The following is a 13,643-nucleotide window of genomic DNA, read 5'->3' on the forward strand; positions in this document are numbered from 1 at the left end:
ATCTCGAGAAGACTTTTGTCCATCAGCTCCTAACACTCCTCGCCACTGGGCCCCCCAGGCCCATGTTTCAATCTCCGTCCTTCCTGGGGAGTTTCCTCTCTGTGATGAACTTCGGAACCTCTCATTTCTCAGTCCTGATGTCCCGACACTCCCGGAGACACAAATCCAAAAGAGGAGCGATTTCCTGATGTGGAAGGAAAAGGAAAAGAGAAAAGATTCTTTTCCAGAACAACTTAGGCCAGACTACCAACTAAATTCTTCATGGAAAATGTCAGAGTCAATTGCTGATAAGCATGACTCGGCAGTGTGCCCTCCCTTTGGGAGCAGCAAAGACAAACCAAAGGAGCTGCATGTGCATCAGCAGCCCCCATATCCTAAGACCCTGGAGGACCATTTACAGCAAAAACCTATCCAGTTCTTCTGGGGTCTCCCGTCTCTGCACAGCGAGTCCTTGCCCTCTGCTGTTCATGTCTTGGCTGACAGTTCCTCAGTCTTTATTTTCAATGGAAACTCGAATGCCTCCACAGGCCAAGAATCACCAGTGCTTCCCGATCCCCTGCCTCTGTCCTTGCCTGAGATTCAGCCTGAACCCTTGCCTCAAACCCTGCCTCAATCTCAGCCCCTACCTCTCACTCAGGTCCAGTCCCAGGCCGACCCTCAATCCCCACTCCCAGGCATACCATCTGATCTTCTACCCCAGATTAGGATCTGTGGAGTAAGTCTCCACAGACCTCAGGAGGAGTCAGAGTCTCCCTCCTCATCTGAAATTCAACAGCTGGAATGGAACATTTTGCAGAAACAACAGGAAAATTTGTGGGGTTTACCCTCTGTGGTCCAAAGATCTCGGGAAGACTTTTGTCCATCAGCTCCTAACACTCCTCGCCACTGGGCCCCCCAGGCCCACGTTTCAATCTCCGTCCTTCCTGGGGAGTTTCCTCTCAGTGATGAACTTCGGAAGAAACTAGAGCATCACCTTCGAAAGAGGTTCATCCAGCACGAGTGGGGCCTGCCCCACAGAATCTACGAGTCTGTGTCACTGAGATTGCCTCCAAATGGTTTTTCAGAGGCATCTGAGTCGGAGAGCAATAATGGAGTCTCACTGACCTCTGTGTTTAAGGGTCAGAGCAGCAAAAATGTAAATGTTGGATTGAGCCAAACTGGAAGCTTCCATGAGAGGAGCTCAGAAATGTTCCAGCTAGAGGAAGATGTGGGGAAAGATCTGGGACACAGCCTAGAGAATGGCCCAAAAGATCACCTGTTGAATGACCCAAAGAGCTCTTCAGGTAAGGATCTGGGGTATGACTCTGAGAAAGACCTAAACAGTCAGATGGTGAGTCTCTCAGAGAAAAATTCAAGGGTGTCAGCAAAGAGTCTAAGTCGGAGACAACTTGAAAATGTCCTAAAAGTACATTTGAGCAAGAAGTTGGAGGACATACATGAGGGTCGGCTCCCTGAGACTGTGCGTAATTCATGGCATGCTATCAAGCAAACATTGCTTCTTTCTGTGAAATCCCACACCCAAACAAAACAGAGAAGTTTGCCCTCATCAGTGGGTGAGGCCTACCCCCTGAATACCTTCCAGGACCTGACTTTTGTTGATTCCAGTCCACAACAGATGCTGGAAGCCCATATTAAAAGGTTTCCTATGAGGATGTTGTGGGCCCTTTCCCGCAAGGTCCTTGAATCCATACAGATCTTTAAATTGAAAGATGCCTCATGCCAGTCCTTGTCTCATGCCAACTTGCCCTCCTCAACCAATGTGATTTCTGAGGCAGACTCCAAATCTGAGAGCTTCAAGTCCTTGAGAGGAAGCTCTGCATCTCTCCATGGAGACAAAGTGGGAACAACAAATTCAGCCCCTGACCTGGATCGTTCTCTCCCTGCCACCTCACCTGTGGGCAAAGGAGGACAGAGGGTCCTGAGACAACCACGTTCTGATGTCAACCGTGGGCTGGCAGAGGGTGTTCAGAGAATTAAGGATGCCAGACAGACTCGTCTGCCTGTCTCCCTCTGCATCACAGGGAAAGCAGGTCATAGACAGACTCAACTAGACAACAGATATCCCCAAAAGCTGCTTGCAAAGCAAGCTGGGGCCTATGAGCCAAAGCGTAAGAGTGTGAGTTCCAGTGATAAAGGAGAAATGCAACAGGGCAAAAAGGTGGAGAAGTCAGAACCTGTTTCAATGCCCAGATGGTCTAGGGAGGTATTCACGGCTGAGGAGCTTGACACTCTTCAATTAAAAACTAGTGACATGTTGGCAACTAGCAAGCCAGGGAGCTCCCAAATGATAAATGTGAATGAGAATAAAGTAGAAACTACCGTGACCACTGGAAGCCCCCCACCCAAATTACCAGTTCCCCAAGATCCTAAATCATTAGACCTTAAAGAACAACTGTTCAGTGAGTTGAACTTTAAACTGGAGAACAGGGAGCATAGCCAGGCTCAAGGCCAACCCACTGACACATCCCTTGCTTCAGATAACTTGACTAACGAGGCCTCACTGACTCATGCCCAGGGTGTCTCAGGTGGGGACATGGGAGCTTCCCAGGTGCTGCATGTCCATTTGGAGGACAGAGGAATCAGGATGGAGCAGCAGCAGGAACCTTGGGTCCCTAAGCATGCCTTAAGGAGGTGCCAGGATAAGAATTTCCCACCAACTGCAAAGAGAGTGAGCCCTCTGGAGCCCAAGGCAGAAGAGCTTGATCGAGGGGATAAAGGGTTCGGGACATCCCAACTTAGGAGGAAGCGTTTCCCTACTCAGGAGATGGTACTAGCGAAGACACTTGCGAGCAAGTCTTCCCAGATCCTATCACAGAAGGGACAGCCTCTTCCTGAAGGCCATATCAGAAAAAGAATGAAGCACTTCTTGCAATGGCTTTTTTCTGGGATAAAATACAAAAGGCAAGAAGATGCCCAGGAAAAGGGCAGCCCCATATCAACTGTGCAGAACAGAGGCCTAGTTAAAAGTAGAGCTGCCTTGACTGGGACAACTGAAGCTCAGAAAATCGCGACAGGCATCAGGAAGTTCCTAGATGAGAAACCGGGGTGTCAGTATGCAATGGATGTCACCTACTCTCAAGAGCCCCTTCCTTCCCCAGTGCAGTTTAGGAAAACTCAGCAAAAGGCGCAAGTGCAGGTCTGGACAGAGCCTGTCCAGGGGCATCCTTTCAACCACAGGGCTCCCTCCTGTAAACTGACAAATATCAAGTCCTGCCATCAAGAAGCTATCTTTGCTGGCCAGAGTTATCCTCCAAGTAGTACAAGACAGATCAGAGATAAGAAGAGACACTCCCAGAAAGTTGTGGCATTCAAGGACCAGCGACTGTGTCACAAACATCCCCCACCAGTGTCCCACAGGGAGCCTGTGCCCCATCCAAGCCCCACCCGCAGGCGTCAAGCTGGCCAGGCACCCACCACTGCGCTCAGCACTGCTGAAGGCCCTGTGTTCAGACATCTGTCTCTACTGTCTAGACAGAAAACACTGCCCCAGAATTTCCAGGGATGAAGACTTCCCATCCAGAAATAACTCCTTCCTTGTAGAGATTATTGATTCTCCCCAATAAATATTTATCTAATAATAGTGTATCTTTTCTGTGTACTGTGTACTGTGTTGGGGGCATGGGTTTTGGGTAACTCAGGGCTTATGTGTAAGGGAAAGGAAGGAGATAGTTCAGCTCTTACTGATTGCTTCCTTTGGCTTTGGCTAAAAGGTGACCAGTCCTCTGGAGTTCTTGCTGAGAAATAGATATTGTGCCCCTTCCACCCCCGCCACCCCACCCCCGCCCCGCCCCAAAGCCCATTTCCTCCCTGATGAAATTTGAGGAGGTGGGCTTTGTCTTCTGCCGCTTAGCTTAGCCTTAATGAACATGTATAGCAGCCCACATCTCCCCCGTCACTGAATGTTTTATATCCTTTAGAGAAGTAGGGGAGATAGGTCTTTTATGGAAAATGTCAGAGTCAATTGCTGATAAGCATGACTCGGCAGTGTGCCCTCCCTTTTGGAGCAGCAAAGACAAACCAAAGGAGCTGCATGTGCATCAGCAGCCCCCATATCCTAAGACCCTGGAGGACCATTTACAACAAAAACCTATCCAGTTCTTCTGGGGTCTCCCGTCTCTGCACAGCGAGTCCTTGCCCTCTGCTGTTCATGTCTTGGCTGACAGTTCCTCAGTCTTTATTTTCAATGGAAACTCGAATGCCTCCACAGGCCAAGAATCACCAGTGCTTCCCGATCCCCTGCCTCTGTCCTTGCCTGAGATTCAGCCTGAACCCTTGCCTCAAACCCTGCCTCAATCTCAGCCCCTACCTCTCACTCAGGTCCAGTCCCAGGCCGACCCTCAATCCCCACTCCCAGGCATACCATCTGATCCTCTACCCCAGATTAGGATCTGTGGAGTAAGTCTCCACAGACCTCAGGAGGAGTCAGAGTCTCTCTCCTCATCTGAAATTCAACAGCTGGAATGGAATATTTTGCAGAAACAACAGGAAAATTTGTGGGGTTTACCCTCTGTGGTCCAAAGATCTCGAGAAGACTTTTGTCCATCAGCTCCTAACACTCCTCGCCACTGGGCCCCCCAGGCCCATGTTTCAATCTCCGTCCTTCCTGGGGAGTTTCCTCTCTGTGATGAACTTCGGAACCTCTCATTTCTCAGTCCTGATGTCCCGACACTCCCGGAGACACAAATCCAAAAGAGGAGCGATTTCCTGATGTGGAAGGAAAAGGAAAAGAGAAAAGATTCTTTTCCAGAACAACTTAGGCCAGACTACCAACTAAATTCTTCATGGAAAATGTCAGAGTCAATTGCTGATAAGCATGACTCGGCAGTGTGCCCTCCCTTTGGGAGCAGCAAAGACAAACCAAAGGAGCTGCATGTGCATCAGCAGCCCCCATATCCTAAGACCCTGGAGGACCATTTACAGCAAAAACCTATCCAGTTCTTCTGGGGTCTCCCGTCTCTGCACAGCGAGTCCTTGCCCTCTGCTGTTCATGTCTTGGCTGACAGTTCCTCAGTCTTTATTTTCAATGGAAACTCGAATGCCTCCACAGGCCAAGAATCACCAGTGCTTCCCGATCCCCTGCCTCTGTCCTTGCCTGAGATTCAGCCTGAACCCTTGCCTCAAACCCTGCCTCAATCTCAGCCCCTACCTCTCACTCAGGTCCAGTCCCAGGCCGACCCTCAATCCCCACTCCCAGGCATACCATCTGATCTTCTACCCCAGATTAGGATCTGTGGAGTAAGTCTCCACAGACCTCAGGAGGAGTCAGAGTCTCCCTCCTCATCTGAAATTCAACAGCTGGAATGGAACATTTTGCAGAAACAACAGGAAAATTTGTGGGGTTTACCCTCTGTGGTCCAAAGATCTCGGGAAGACTTTTGTCCATCAGCTCCTAACACTCCTCGCCACTGGGCCCCCCAGGCCCACGTTTCAATCTCCGTCCTTCCTGGGGAGTTTCCTCTCAGTGATGAACTTCGGAAGAAACTAGAGCATCACCTTCGAAAGAGGTTCATCCAGCACGAGTGGGGCCTGCCCCACAGAATCTACGAGTCTGTGTCACTGAGATTGCCTCCAAATGGTTTTTCAGAGGCATCTGAGTCGGAGAGCAATAATGGAGTCTCACTGACCTCTGTGTTTAAGGGTCAGAGCAGCAAAAATGTAAATGTTGGATTGAGCCAAACTGGAAGCTTCCATGAGAGGAGCTCAGAAATGTTCCAGCTAGAGGAAGATGTGGGGAAAGATCTGGGACACAGCCTAGAGAATGGCCCAAAAGATCACCTGTTGAATGACCCAAAGAGCTCTTCAGGTAAGGATCTGGGGTATGACTCTGAGAAAGACCTAAACAGTCAGATGGTGAGTCTCTCAGAGAAAAATTCAAGGGTGTCAGCAAAGAGTCTAAGTCGGAGACAACTTGAAAATGTCCTAAAAGTACATTTGAGCAAGAAGTTGGAGGACATACATGAGGGTCGGCTCCCTGAGACTGTGCGTAATTCATGGCATGCTATCAAGCAAACATTGCTTCTTTCTGTGAAATCCCACACCCAAACAAAACAGAGAAGTTTGCCCTCATCAGTGGGTGAGGCCTACCCCCTGAATACCTTCCAGGACCTGACTTTTGTTGATTCCAGTCCACAACAGATGCTGGAAGCCCATATTAAAAGGTTTCCTATGAGGATGTTGTGGGCCCTTTCCCGCAAGGTCCTTGAATCCATACAGATCTTTAAATTGAAAGATGCCTCATGCCAGTCCTTGTCTCATGCCAACTTGCCCTCCTCAACCAATGTGATTTCTGAGGCAGACTCCAAATCTGAGAGCTTCAAGTCCTTGAGAGGAAGCTCTGCATCTCTCCATGGAGACAAAGTGGGAACAACAAATTCAGCCCCTGACCTGGATCGTTCTCTCCCTGCCACCTCACCTGTGGGCAAAGGAGGACAGAGGGTCCTGAGACAACCACGTTCTGATGTCAACCGTGGGCTGGCAGAGGGTGTTCAGAGAATTAAGGATGCCAGACAGACTCGTCTGCCTGTCTCCCTCTGCATCACAGGGAAAGCAGGTCATAGACAGACTCAACTAGACAACAGATATCCCCAAAAGCTGCTTGCAAAGCAAGCTGGGGCCTATGAGCCAAAGCGTAAGAGTGTGAGTTCCAGTGATAAAGGAGAAATGCAACAGGGCAAAAAGGTGGAGAAGTCAGAACCTGTTTCAATGCCCAGATGGTCTAGGGAGGTATTCACGGCTGAGGAGCTTGACACTCTTCAATTAAAAACTAGTGACATGTTGGCAACTAGCAAGCCAGGGAGCTCCCAAATGATAAATGTGAATGAGAATAAAGTAGAAACTACCGTGACCACTGGAAGCCCCCCACCCAAATTACCAGTTCCCCAAGATCCTAAATCATTAGACCTTAAAGAACAACTGTTCAGTGAGTTGAACTTTAAACTGGAGAACAGGGAGCATAGCCAGGCTCAAGGCCAACCCACTGACACATCCCTTGCTTCAGATAACTTGACTAACGAGGCCTCACTGACTCATGCCCAGGGTGTCTCAGGTGGGGACATGGGAGCTTCCCAGGTGCTGCATGTCCATTTGGAGGACAGAGGAATCAGGATGGAGCAGCAGCAGGAACCTTGGGTCCCTAAGCATGCCTTAAGGAGGTGCCAGGATAAGAATTTCCCACCAACTGCAAAGAGAGTGAGCCCTCTGGAGCCCAAGGCAGAAGAGCTTGATCGAGGGGATAAAGGGTTCGGGACATCCCAACTTAGGAGGAAGCGTTTCCCTACTCAGGAGATGGTACTAGCGAAGACACTTGCGAGCAAGTCTTCCCAGATCCTATCACAGAAGGGACAGCCTCTTCCTGAAGGCCATATCAGAAAAAGAATGAAGCACTTCTTGCAATGGCTTTTTTCTGGGATAAAATACAAAAGGCAAGAAGATGCCCAGGAAAAGGGCAGCCCCATATCAACTGTGCAGAACAGAGGCCTAGTTAAAAGTAGAGCTGCCTTGACTGGGACAACTGAAGCTCAGAAAATCGCGACAGGCATCAGGAAGTTCCTAGATGAGAAACCGGGGTGTCAGTATGCAATGGATGTCACCTACTCTCAAGAGCCCCTTCCTTCCCCAGTGCAGTTTAGGAAAACTCAGCAAAAGGCGCAAGTGCAGGTCTGGACAGAGCCTGTCCAGGGGCATCCTTTCAACCACAGGGCTCCCTCCTGTAAACTGACAAATATCAAGTCCTGCCATCAAGAAGCTATCTTTGCTGGCCAGAGTTATCCTCCAAGTAGTACAAGACAGATCAGAGATAAGAAGAGACACTCCCAGAAAGTTGTGGCATTCAAGGACCAGCGACTGTGTCACAAACATCCCCCACCAGTGTCCCACAGGGAGCCTGTGCCCCATCCAAGCCCCACCCGCAGGCGTCAAGCTGGCCAGGCACCCACCACTGCGCTCAGCACTGCTGAAGGCCCTGTGTTCAGACATCTGTCTCTACTGTCTAGACAGAAAACACTGCCCCAGAATTTCCAGGGATGAAGACTTCCCATCCAGAAATAACTCCTTCCTTGTAGAGATTATTGATTCTCCCCAATAAATATTTATCTAATAATAGTGTATCTTTTCTGTGTACTGTGTACTGTGTTGGGGGCATGGGTTTTGGGTAACTCAGGGCTTATGTGTAAGGGAAAGGAAGGAGATAGTTCAGCTCTTACTGATTGCTTCCTTTGGCTTTGGCTAAAAGGTGACCAGTCCTCTGGAGTTCTTGCTGAGAAATAGATATTGTGCCCCTTCCACCCCCGCCACCCCACCCCCGCCCCGCCCCAAAGCCCATTTCCTCCCTGATGAAATTTGAGGAGGTGGGCTTTGTCTTCTGCCGCTTAGCTTAGCCTTAATGAACATGTATAGCAGCCCACATCTCCCCCGTCACTGAATGTTTTATATCCTTTAGAGAAGTAGGGGAGATAGGTCTTTTATGGAAAATGTCAGAGTCAATTGCTGATAAGCATGACTCGGCAGTGTGCCCTCCCTTTTGGAGCAGCAAAGACAAACCAAAGGAGCTGCATGTGCATCAGCAGCCCCCATATCCTAAGACCCTGGAGGACCATTTACAACAAAAACCTATCCAGTTCTTCTGGGGTCTCCCGTCTCTGCACAGCGAGTCCTTGCCCTCTGCTGTTCATGTCTTGGCTGACAGTTCCTCAGTCTTTATTTTCAATGGAAACTCGAATGCCTCCACAGGCCAAGAATCACCAGTGCTTCCCGATCCCCTGCCTCTGTCCTTGCCTGAGATTCAGCCTGAACCCTTGCCTCAAACCCTGCCTCAATCTCAGCCCCTACCTCTCACTCAGGTCCAGTCCCAGGCCGACCCTCAATCCCCACTCCCAGGCATACCATCTGATCCTCTACCCCAGATTAGGATCTGTGGAGTAAGTCTCCACAGACCTCAGGAGGAGTCAGAGTCTCTCTCCTCATCTGAAATTCAACAGCTGGAATGGAATATTTTGCAGAAACAACAGGAAAATTTGTGGGGTTTACCCTCTGTGGTCCAAAGATCTCGAGAAGACTTTTGTCCATCAGCTCCTAACACTCCTCGCCACTGGGCCCCCCAGGCCCATGTTTCAATCTCCGTCCTTCCTGGGGAGTTTCCTCTCTGTGATGAACTTCGGAACCTCTCATTTCTCAGTCCTGATGTCCCGACACTCCCGGAGACACAAATCCAAAAGAGGAGCGATTTCCTGATGTGGAAGGAAAAGGAAAAGAGAAAAGATTCTTTTCCAGAACAACTTAGGCCAGACTACCAACTAAATTCTTCATGGAAAATGTCAGAGTCAATTGCTGATAAGCATGACTCGGCAGTGTGCCCTCCCTTTGGGAGCAGCAAAGACAAACCAAAGGAGCTGCATGTGCATCAGCAGCCCCCATATCCTAAGACCCTGGAGGACCATTTACAGCAAAAACCTATCCAGTTCTTCTGGGGTCTCCCGTCTCTGCACAGCGAGTCCTTGCCCTCTGCTGTTCATGTCTTGGCTGACAGTTCCTCAGTCTTTATTTTCAATGGAAACTCGAATGCCTCCACAGGCCAAGAATCACCAGTGCTTCCCGATCCCCTGCCTCTGTCCTTGCCTGAGATTCAGCCTGAACCCTTGCCTCAAACCCTGCCTCAATCTCAGCCCCTACCTCTCACTCAGGTCCAGTCCCAGGCCGACCCTCAATCCCCACTCCCAGGCATACCATCTGATCTTCTACCCCAGATTAGGATCTGTGGAGTAAGTCTCCACAGACCTCAGGAGGAGTCAGAGTCTCCCTCCTCATCTGAAATTCAACAGCTGGAATGGAACATTTTGCAGAAACAACAGGAAAATTTGTGGGGTTTACCCTCTGTGGTCCAAAGATCTCGGGAAGACTTTTGTCCATCAGCTCCTAACACTCCTCGCCACTGGGCCCCCCAGGCCCACGTTTCAATCTCCGTCCTTCCTGGGGAGTTTCCTCTCAGTGATGAACTTCGGAAGAAACTAGAGCATCACCTTCGAAAGAGGTTCATCCAGCACGAGTGGGGCCTGCCCCACAGAATCTACGAGTCTGTGTCACTGAGATTGCCTCCAAATGGTTTTTCAGAGGCATCTGAGTCGGAGAGCAATAATGGAGTCTCACTGACCTCTGTGTTTAAGGGTCAGAGCAGCAAAAATGTAAATGTTGGATTGAGCCAAACTGGAAGCTTCCATGAGAGGAGCTCAGAAATGTTCCAGCTAGAGGAAGATGTGGGGAAAGATCTGGGACACAGCCTAGAGAATGGCCCAAAAGATCACCTGTTGAATGACCCAAAGAGCTCTTCAGGTAAGGATCTGGGGTATGACTCTGAGAAAGACCTAAACAGTCAGATGGTGAGTCTCTCAGAGAAAAATTCAAGGGTGTCAGCAAAGAGTCTAAGTCGGAGACAACTTGAAAATGTCCTAAAAGTACATTTGAGCAAGAAGTTGGAGGACATACATGAGGGTCGGCTCCCTGAGACTGTGCGTAATTCATGGCATGCTATCAAGCAAACATTGCTTCTTTCTGTGAAATCCCACACCCAAACAAAACAGAGAAGTTTGCCCTCATCAGTGGGTGAGGCCTACCCCCTGAATACCTTCCAGGACCTGACTTTTGTTGATTCCAGTCCACAACAGATGCTGGAAGCCCATATTAAAAGGTTTCCTATGAGGATGTTGTGGGCCCTTTCCCGCAAGGTCCTTGAATCCATACAGATCTTTAAATTGAAAGATGCCTCATGCCAGTCCTTGTCTCATGCCAACTTGCCCTCCTCAACCAATGTGATTTCTGAGGCAGACTCCAAATCTGAGAGCTTCAAGTCCTTGAGAGGAAGCTCTGCATCTCTCCATGGAGACAAAGTGGGAACAACAAATTCAGCCCCTGACCTGGATCGTTCTCTCCCTGCCACCTCACCTGTGGGCAAAGGAGGACAGAGGGTCCTGAGACAACCACGTTCTGATGTCAACCGTGGGCTGGCAGAGGGTGTTCAGAGAATTAAGGATGCCAGACAGACTCGTCTGCCTGTCTCCCTCTGCATCACAGGGAAAGCAGGTCATAGACAGACTCAACTAGACAACAGATATCCCCAAAAGCTGCTTGCAAAGCAAGCTGGGGCCTATGAGCCAAAGCGTAAGAGTGTGAGTTCCAGTGATAAAGGAGAAATGCAACAGGGCAAAAAGGTGGAGAAGTCAGAACCTGTTTCAATGCCCAGATGGTCTAGGGAGGTATTCACGGCTGAGGAGCTTGACACTCTTCAATTAAAAACTAGTGACATGTTGGCAACTAGCAAGCCAGGGAGCTCCCAAATGATAAATGTGAATGAGAATAAAGTAGAAACTACCGTGACCACTGGAAGCCCCCCACCCAAATTACCAGTTCCCCAAGATCCTAAATCATTAGACCTTAAAGAACAACTGTTCAGTGAGTTGAACTTTAAACTGGAGAACAGGGAGCATAGCCAGGCTCAAGGCCAACCCACTGACACATCCCTTGCTTCAGATAACTTGACTAACGAGGCCTCACTGACTCATGCCCAGGGTGTCTCAGGTGGGGACATGGGAGCTTCCCAGGTGCTGCATGTCCATTTGGAGGACAGAGGAATCAGGATGGAGCAGCAGCAGGAACCTTGGGTCCCTAAGCATGCCTTAAGGAGGTGCCAGGATAAGAATTTCCCACCAACTGCAAAGAGAGTGAGCCCTCTGGAGCCCAAGGCAGAAGAGCTTGATCGAGGGGATAAAGGGTTCGGGACATCCCAACTTAGGAGGAAGCGTTTCCCTACTCAGGAGATGGTACTAGCGAAGACACTTGCGAGCAAGTCTTCCCAGATCCTATCACAGAAGGGACAGCCTCTTCCTGAAGGCCATATCAGAAAAAGAATGAAGCACTTCTTGCAATGGCTTTTTTCTGGGATAAAATACAAAAGGCAAGAAGATGCCCAGGAAAAGGGCAGCCCCATATCAACTGTGCAGAACAGAGGCCTAGTTAAAAGTAGAGCTGCCTTGACTGGGACAACTGAAGCTCAGAAAATCGCGACAGGCATCAGGAAGTTCCTAGATGAGAAACCGGGGTGTCAGTATGCAATGGATGTCACCTACTCTCAAGAGCCCCTTCCTTCCCCAGTGCAGTTTAGGAAAACTCAGCAAAAGGCGCAAGTGCAGGTCTGGACAGAGCCTGTCCAGGGGCATCCTTTCAACCACAGGGCTCCCTCCTGTAAACTGACAAATATCAAGTCCTGCCATCAAGAAGCTATCTTTGCTGGCCAGAGTTATCCTCCAAGTAGTACAAGACAGATCAGAGATAAGAAGAGACACTCCCAGAAAGTTGTGGCATTCAAGGACCAGCGACTGTGTCACAAACATCCCCCACCAGTGTCCCACAGGGAGCCTGTGCCCCATCCAAGCCCCACCCGCAGGCGTCAAGCTGGCCAGGCACCCACCACTGCGCTCAGCACTGCTGAAGGCCCTGTGTTCAGACATCTGTCTCTACTGTCTAGACAGAAAACACTGCCCCAGAATTTCCAGGGATGAAGACTTCCCATCCAGAAATAACTCCTTCCTTGTAGAGATTATTGATTCTCCCCAATAAATATTTATCTAATAATAGTGTATCTTTTCTGTGTACTGTGTACTGTGTTGGGGGCATGGGTTTTGGGTAACTCAGGGCTTATGTGTAAGCGAAAGGAAGGAGATAGTTCAGCTCTTACTGATTGCTTCCTTTGGCTTTGGCTAAAAGGTGACCAGTCCTCTGGAGTTCTTGCTGAGAAATAGATATTGTGCCCCTTCCACCCCCGCCACCCCACCCCCGCCCCGCCCCAAAGCCCATTTCCTCCCTGATGAAATTTGAGGAGGTGGGCTTTGTCTTCTGCCGCTTAGCTTAGCCTTAATGAACATGTATAGCAGCCCACATCTCCCCCGTCACTGAATGTTTTATATCCTTTAGAGAAGTAGGGGAGATAGGTCTTTTATGGAAAATGTCAGAGTCAATTGCTGATAAGCATGACTCGGCAGTGTGCCCTCCCTTTTGGAGCAGCAAAGACAAACCAAAGGAGCTGCATGTGCATCAGCAGCCCCCATATCCTAAGACCCTGGAGGACCATTTACAACAAAAACCTATCCAGTTCTTCTGGGGTCTCCCGTCTCTGCACAGCGAGTCCTTGCCCTCTGCTGTTCATGTCTTGGCTGACAGTTCCTCAGTCTTTATTTTCAATGGAAACTCGAATGCCTCCACAGGCCAAGAATCACCAGTGCTTCCCGATCCCCTGCCTCTGTCCTTGCCTGAGATTCAGCCTGAACCCTTGCCTCAAACCCTGCCTCAATCTCAGCCCCTACCTCTCACTCAGGTCCAGTCCCAGGCCGACCCTCAATCCCCACTCCCAGGCATACCATCTGATCCTCTACCCCAGATTAGGATCTGTGGAGTAAGTCTCCACAGACCTCAGGAGGAGTCAGAGTCTCTCTCCTCATCTGAAATTCAACAGCTGGAATGGAATATTTTGCAGAAACAACAGGAAAATTTGTGGGGTTTACCCTCTGTGGTCCAAAGATCTCGAGAAGACTTTTGTCCATCAGCTCCTAACACTCCTCGCCACTGGGCCCCCCAGGCCCATGTTTCAATCTCCGTCCTTC

The 13,643-nt window shown here is 49.6% G+C and overlaps 3 protein-coding genes across 3 annotated transcripts; all 3 read left to right on the plus strand.

Annotated features, from left to right (window-relative positions):
* Window positions 1-22: 22 nt before the first annotated feature.
* Window positions 23-3,505, plus strand: LOC308611418 (spermatogenesis-associated protein 31D1-like; the record flags this gene model as incomplete). The annotated part of the gene is made up of 1 exon (XM_081260207.1): window positions 23-3,505. A coding segment is annotated over one exon (3,483 nt), but the record flags the coding sequence as incomplete, so codon positions are not given.
* Window positions 3,506-4,521: 1,016 nt separating this feature from the next.
* On the plus strand, window positions 4,522-8,025 carry LOC308611419 (spermatogenesis-associated protein 31D1-like; the record flags this gene model as incomplete). The annotated part of the gene is made up of 1 exon (XM_081260208.1): window positions 4,522-8,025. A coding segment is annotated over one exon (3,504 nt), but the record flags the coding sequence as incomplete, so codon positions are not given.
* Window positions 8,026-9,041: 1,016 nt separating this feature from the next.
* Window positions 9,042-12,545, plus strand: LOC308611420 (spermatogenesis-associated protein 31D1-like; the record flags this gene model as incomplete). The annotated part of the gene is made up of 1 exon (XM_081260209.1): window positions 9,042-12,545. A coding segment is annotated over one exon (3,504 nt), but the record flags the coding sequence as incomplete, so codon positions are not given.
* Between the last annotated feature and the right edge of the window lie 1,098 nt (window positions 12,546-13,643).

The sequence above is a fragment of the Mesoplodon bidens genome (assembly GCF_964165515.1).
Source record: "Mesoplodon bidens genome assembly, contig: HAP1_SCAFFOLD_1733, whole genome shotgun sequence".
NCBI classification, from domain to species: Eukaryota; Metazoa; Chordata; class Mammalia; order Artiodactyla; family Ziphiidae; genus Mesoplodon; species Mesoplodon bidens.